Source organism: Oncorhynchus tshawytscha, unplaced genomic scaffold (genome assembly GCF_018296145.1).
Source record: "Oncorhynchus tshawytscha isolate Ot180627B unplaced genomic scaffold, Otsh_v2.0 Un_contig_956_pilon_pilon, whole genome shotgun sequence".
Classification (NCBI taxonomy): domain Eukaryota; kingdom Metazoa; phylum Chordata; class Actinopteri; order Salmoniformes; family Salmonidae; genus Oncorhynchus; species Oncorhynchus tshawytscha.
The window spans coordinates 52,501-59,458 of NW_024609753.1; the positions used below are offsets into that span (position 1 = coordinate 52,501).

The following is a 6,958-nucleotide window of genomic DNA, read 5'->3' on the forward strand; positions in this document are numbered from 1 at the left end:
CTGGGAAGTCCCTCAGTCGGTCTGACCTGAATCAGCGTGTGACCAAGCTATGACACCACCATCAGGAAGTCAACAGAAGGTCACCTGACAAGGGTGGGGAGCCAATCAAAAGACTGCAATGTCATGCTGTATAGTGTATCCAAATGAACTGTTCAAGAGGGTGCACCCTTAACATACCATTCACAACCAGATAGATATGCGTGGTGTAGAACAGATATAACTGTCAGGTAGAAAAGGGGCGGCAGCGTAGCCTAGTGGTTAGAGCGTTGGACAAGTAACCGAAAGGTTGTGAGTTCGAATCCCCGAGCTGACAAGGTACAAATCTGTCGTTCTGCCTCTAGGCCGTCATTGAAAATAATAATTTGTTCTTAACTGACTTGCCTAGTTAAATAAAGGTTAAAAATAGATATTTTATGAATAAAACTGAAATCAGTCTATCTTATTCTGAACATTGCAGATAGAAATGCATTGTGTAGAACATACAATTGACAGTCCTGTAAGGAATCGTGTCAACTCCACTCATTAGGCTACATTTCTATGTGGAAAACTGAATGACCTCTGGCCAGCTCCCAGGTTGTCAGAATACAGGGTTCAAATACTATTTGAAAATCATTTTAAAGACTTGATCAAGGCTTGATTTCGCTCACCTGGAGCAATGCAACCAATAAGAATAGTGTGAAAACAGTAAACCCTGCAGATTCTGGCACTCCAGACAGGTTTAAGCAAAACACCAGAAATATTTGGAAGACTTCGAACCCTATTTGAACCCAGGTCTGCAGTTCACTACAGCACCAGTGGGTGATTATGAGGCTAAGACGCAGGGTGAAAAGGTCATAAGGATTGGAGTGTGCAGCACAAGGCTCAGACATATCCCCCAGACAGATCACACTGTGTGTGTAAAAACTAGTACAAACTGTAGCTGGCCATGAAGCTGATTTCAGTAGTAGAGGGACCATGAATACGTCTTCTATCTCGACACGGTGGAGAAATCAGAGCAGAGGGAGAGGTGTCTGCTGTGTTATTACAGCCGTTCTGGTGTGCTGTGATCGCCATGGTTACGTCCCAAACGGCACACTATTCCCTACATAGTGCACTACTTTATACCAGAGTCCTATGTGGGCCCTGGTCAAAAGTAGCGCACTAGGGAACAGGGTGTAATTTGGGAGGCAAACCCATGTCAGCTGACTGGGTCACAGCCTAGTCTTAGCTTCCCTCCTTTACCCAACTCAACCACAAGAAGCTCCAGAGAAAGAGAGGGCATTCCTTCCACAAGGAGCACTCTGGGCCGAAGTTTCCTCTAGGTTCAGATCTAGGGTCAGCTTCCCCTCCCCCACTCCAAACCTTAACCATTAGTGGGGCGGGAGGGGAGGGGGGGGCAAAACTGACCCAAGATCAGTGTCTAGGGAGAACTGCCCCCTTGTCCAGAAGAAACCCTCACGTGATTGGATTAGTACTTCAGTGATGCAGCCTAACACTCCCAGTACACTGAGATCACAATAAGTTGGATCTTGTAAAACTGACAGTCGACATAAAACCAAGACATTCCTTTTCTGACCTAAATTGAAATTGAAATGCTAACATGCTTGTATTATTCTAATGTGTAGTTTGATTCCTGTCCCTTCAATCTATTGGCTCACCACAAACATAACTGTTCCTGTCCCTTCATCCTCTTGGCTCACCACAAACATAACTGTTCCTGTCCCTTCATCCTCTTGGCTCACCACAAACATAACTGTTCCTGTCCCTTCAATCTCTTGGCTCACCACAAACATAACTGTTCCTGTCCCTTCATCCTCTTGGCTCACCACAAACATAACTGTTCCTGTCCCTTCAACCTCTTGGCTCACCACAAACATAACTGTTCCTGTCCCTTCATCCTCTTGGCTCACCACAAACATAACTGTTCCTGTCCCTTCAATCTCTTGGCTCACCACAAACATAACTGTTCCTGTCCCTTCAATCTCTTGGCTCACCACAAACATAACTGTTCCTGTCCCTTCAATCTCTTGGCTCACCACAAACATAACTGTTCCTGTCCCTTCAATCTCTTGGCTCACCACAAACTTAACTGGCCCTATGAGAGCTGTCTGAATGGAAGTAACCCAAGGAGGAGATTGATGGGATGTAGGCCTGTAGAAGACCACAGCAGACCAGTCCACTCTAGAGTAACACTCCTATACAACAAGGAGGAGATTGATGGGATGTAGGCCTGTAGAAGACCACAGCAGACCAGTCCACTCTAGAGTAACACTCCTATACAACAAGGAGGAGATTGATGGGATGTAGGCCTGTAGAAGACCACAGCAGACCAGTCCACTCTAGAGTAACACTCCTATACAACAAGGAGTGGAGGTAAGGGTTAGGACGTGACACCATTAGGTCTGACTCCATCACTTGTTTTAAGGAATGACCCATCAGAACGGGGTCATCCAGGTCTCAATGGAGCTTCCCTGGAGAGGAACTGAGCAAGCGGAGAGTGGGAGGGTGAGAGAGAGAAACATCTGAGTAACCTGCTTAAAATGATTTGGCTTCAGTTGGTTTCAATTGAAACTTTTGGTTTAAGAGGCTCTTGATGTTGACATGTGAGCCTTTGTGGCCCACATGGAAAATCATCGAAGTGAAAGACTGCTATCATCAAATCAAATGTATTTATAGAGCCCTTCGTACATCAGCTGATATCTCAAAGTGCTGTAACAGAAACCCAGCCTAAAACCCCAAACAGCAAGCAATGCAGGTGTAGAAGCACGGTGGCTAGGAAAAACTCCCTAGAAAGGCCAAAACCTAGGAAGAAACCTAGAGAGGAACCAGGCTATGTGGGGTGGCCAGTCCACTTCTGGCTGTGCCGGGTGGAGATTATAACAGAACATGGCCAAGATGTTCAAATGTTCATAAATGACCAGCATGGTCCAATAATAATAATCACAGTAGTTGTCGAGGGTGCAGCAAGTCAGCACCTCAGGAGTAAATGTCAGTTGGCTTTTCATAGCCGATCATTAAGAGTATCTCTCTGCTATGATGCTAAGAAAGATGGTGCATGGCAGGGGTGAAAGGAAGGTGTAGAGGGGCTGAAGGAGGGGTAGAGGAGGTATAGAAGGGGGGTGTGGGAAGGAGGGGTGAAGGAGGGGTAGAGGAGGTATAGAAGGGGTGGTGAATGGAAGGTGTAGAGGGGCTGAAGGAGGGGTAGAGGAGGTGTAGAAGGGGTGGTGTAGATGGGGTGAATGGAAGGTGTAGAGGGGCTGAAGGAGGGGTGAAGGAGGTGTAGAAGGGGTGGTGTAGAGAATGGGGTGAATGGAAGGTGTAGAGGGGCTGAAGTAGGGGTAGAGGAGGTGTAGAAGGGGTGGTGTAGATGGGGTGAATGGAAGGTGTAGAGGGGCTGAAGGAGGGGTAGAGGGGCTGAAGGAGGGGGAGGTGTAGAAGGGGTGGTGTGAGGGGGTGAATGGAAGGTGTAGAGGGGCTGAAGGAGGGGTAGAGGAGGTGTAGAAGGGGTGGTGTAGAGGGGGTGAATGGAAGGGTGTAGGGGCTGAAGTAGGGGTAGAAGGAGGAGGGGTGTAGAAGGGGTGGTAGAGGGGAGGGGGTGAATGGAAGGTGTAGAGGGGCTGAAGGAGGTGGAGGGGCTGAAGGAGGTGTAGAGGGGCTGAAGGAGGTGTAGAGGGGCTGAAGGAGGTGTAGAGGGGCTGAAGGAGGTGTAGAGGGGCTGAAGGAGGTGTAGAGGGGCTGAAGGAGGTGTAGAGCGGGTGAATCAAGACAGGGTCACCTTCAGTAGATCCTTCAGCTCCTCCATGGTGGTTTTACAGGCCACCTCATCATGGACCGTCTGACCACAGTTCTTCACTACTGACTCCAACACCTGACAGGGGGAAGAAACACTCAATCACACTTCACAACACAGAGGCCCAATTCTTCTGATTAAGCCTGACGTCAGACCTTTCACTATGGAACTAGCCTGTCACCTTGGTTACACCGACAGCATCATTACGGAAAATGTTACGCAGCATCATCTGGGTAGCCTAGTGGTTAGAGCGTTGGACTAGTAACCGGAAGGTTGCAAGTTCAAATCCCCGAGCTGACAAGGTACAAATCTGTCGTTCTGCCCCTGAACAGGCAGTTAACCCACTGTTCCTAGGCCGTCATTGAAAATAAGAATTTGTTCTTAACTGACTTGCCTAGTAAAATAAAGGTAAAATAAATAAAAAATATGTGGGCAACAGAAGTTCAACATTCACCTTCCGCTGCCATTTCTGTCGAGCCGTCGACACGTACAGTTTAACACTTACGTTCCATAAATCCAACCTGTACATCACACCGAACGCACTGCCTCTGCTGCGCTGCAAGGCCAACACAGTGTTCCACTGGAAACTAACGTACCTCTGGTGTATCCAAATGGAACCACGCTGTCGGTGTGATGGAGGCGTATATATCTGGATATCATTTCCTTAACGCATTTATTATTCAAAACATCTGAATATGGCCCAATGTGAATAATTGATGAGCCGTCCTGTAAAGCAGCACTAGAAGGTTATGATTGTGTCATTACAAGTGGGGTTCAGCGTAGATCCACGCAGCATTGGTCATCTCGTAACCCACCTCAAGACCATAAAGGGCCACATGCGGGTTCTTATCCATCAGCTTCTTCTTAATGGCTCCGATGGCATACTTCGCCCTGCAGGAAAAGAAAGACGTTGATCAGACCAGACACACTTATATCGTGTGGAGAAACATGGGGCTAGTTCCAATTATTTTTCAAATGGTTCCTTCCTTCCTTCCTAGGCCTCGTCACGGAAACACGTAAGGACCTCTCCACTGCAATTATCCAATCACAGAGATTAGGCTAGTGATTACCAGAAGGAAGGAAGGATTCTAAGTATTTGATCAGGGCCGTGGTGTACTCGGCACTCTACTACTCACTGTGTGTCTCCTTGACGAATGAGATCACAGATCTGCAGGATGGACTCCCAGTCTGTCTCCAGCAGCAGCTGACTGGTTGCTTTATCTGCAGACAGAGAGGAGAGGGTTCAGTGTCTCACATGTCTTTCATTCAAGATCATCATAAACATTTTAGTCATTCAGCAGACAACATTATCCAGAGCAACTTACAGTCAGTGCATTAATCTTAAAATAGCTTGGTGAGACAACCACATATCACAGTCATAGCAAGTACACATTTCCTCAATAAAGTAGCTATCAGCTAAGTCAGTGTTAGTAAGAAAAGAGAAGTGTGAGGGTCTTTTAACCTGGGTGGATAAGACAAAACCTTACACCTGAAAGCATAGGCTATTTCTCTAAACAGTGGAGTTGTGTGTTTGCTTGTGAGCAGATGAAATTGATTGTGACTAGCGCCTATTCAAAATCATTGATGACTCAGAAAGCAGCCTTTCCCACATCACAATGAAACATGAACATGTCCAGGCATGACGTGTGGACCTATACAAATGTAACTGATCATATTATACGATCACTGTAGGTATGAAACAGAGGATTTCTCCATTCAGTAAATGATGGGGGTGGGGTAGGCCTAGTTAGTGATTAATAGTGAGTGGATCAAAGTATGTTGTTATGGAATGCATTTCTACACAATAACAAACTAGCTTGCGGCTGTTGCAAAACTAAGAGGAAACGTCGGTAACCGGTAATGAGCCTGTATGTTATTATGATTGACACAAACCTTCGGCCTTTTCTGTGGGCCAGTTTATGATGTGTTGGCCTTAATTTATTATGCCAACACAGGGCTCAACAATAGGCACTGGCACCCTCAATAACATCAGAGCACTTGAAGCAATCTACTGATGATTACAGTTGTCAGCGAGTTGTCTGAACTGTTTAGGGGTTGAAGTTAGTCTACGATGAGACTGATAAGAACATGGCGCAGTGGGGTGAACTGGATAGATAGCCCACTAAGCTACTACTAGCAAACGAGCTAATACATCTAAAACAACTAGCTAGCTGGATGGCAAATAATGAAAGTTATGCAAATTATAAAAACACTTATTTATGTCTGACGATCGGGGACATCCAACTAAACAAATATGTTTTTATTTTTTATTTTATGTCGGGAAAATCGCAGCGCACCCAACACAACATCCTCAGATTGCGTTGCTAGCATGCTAGCTAGCCAAGCTAACCTAGGCTAGACAAAATGCCTGGCATGTAAACATAGTTTTTGGTAGATTAAATGACATGTTACTGATAAGCAGTTACACTGCAATACTCGATAGAAAAGACGATACTCGATTAGAGGCCTCGGCCTATCGTCGAACTGAACACAGACAAGTTTAGCTAAGTAACGTTAGCTAATGTTAGCTTGTTAGCAGGGCTGAGTCACAGCCCCAAACGACTGCCAAAACAATACGCAAAAAAACGGTGTAAAAATGTTTAGATACTCATATCTTACCAAGAAGCCTCTCAAATGTACCACCACCCTTTCCCATGGCTGATCCAATGACGCAGGCTAGCTGACGAGAACCTTATTTTTCTTTTTGGGGGGGGGTCAATCCCAAAAAATTATTTTAACACATCCACTGTGTAGATCGCTAGCCAGCTGTAAAGTTATTTGCTACTTCCTACTTCCGGTTTCGGGTTTAGAAACTCTGTGGTTCTATTCCAAAAGGTATTGTGACGTTGCCCCCTAGAGTCTGAAGAGGGGATTGTACAGGGGGACTTGGTTGTGTACAGTTCATTCAAGTGGACATGGGTCCCATAACATTACGTTTGACAGAGGAATATTTTTTAATGACGGTGCAACAAGCTAGCCTTTACTGGGTACTCAATAAATCCTCACCAATGGCGGTTTTCTGATCAGTTGGTTCGCCTAAATTCTACTCAGTTTGATCAAGTGAAATACAGGGAGACATTTAAATTGGAGAACAAATCGGAGGCCCATTCACAGTCTACCTGTGTGAGCCAATTTAATCGACATGAAATTGTTCAAGAGAAGAGAGGGATCGTTAAGTGTTGGTGGGTG

General features: G+C 45.8%; 1 protein-coding gene across 1 annotated transcript in view; it reads right to left on the reverse strand.

Moving 5' to 3' along the window:
* The window catches only part of hgs (hepatocyte growth factor-regulated tyrosine kinase substrate), a 36,316-nt gene extending 29,770 nt beyond the window's left edge, over positions 1 to 6,546 (reverse strand). The window contains 4 exon segments of the mRNA XM_042317590.1: positions 3,755 to 3,847; positions 4,585 to 4,660; positions 4,906 to 4,990; positions 6,389 to 6,546. Of these exon segments, the coding sequence (XP_042173524.1) occupies positions 3,755 to 3,847; positions 4,585 to 4,660; positions 4,906 to 4,990; positions 6,389 to 6,425 (291 nt within the window). The 5' untranslated portion in view covers positions 6,426 to 6,546.
* Between the last annotated feature and the right edge of the window lie 412 nt (positions 6,547 to 6,958).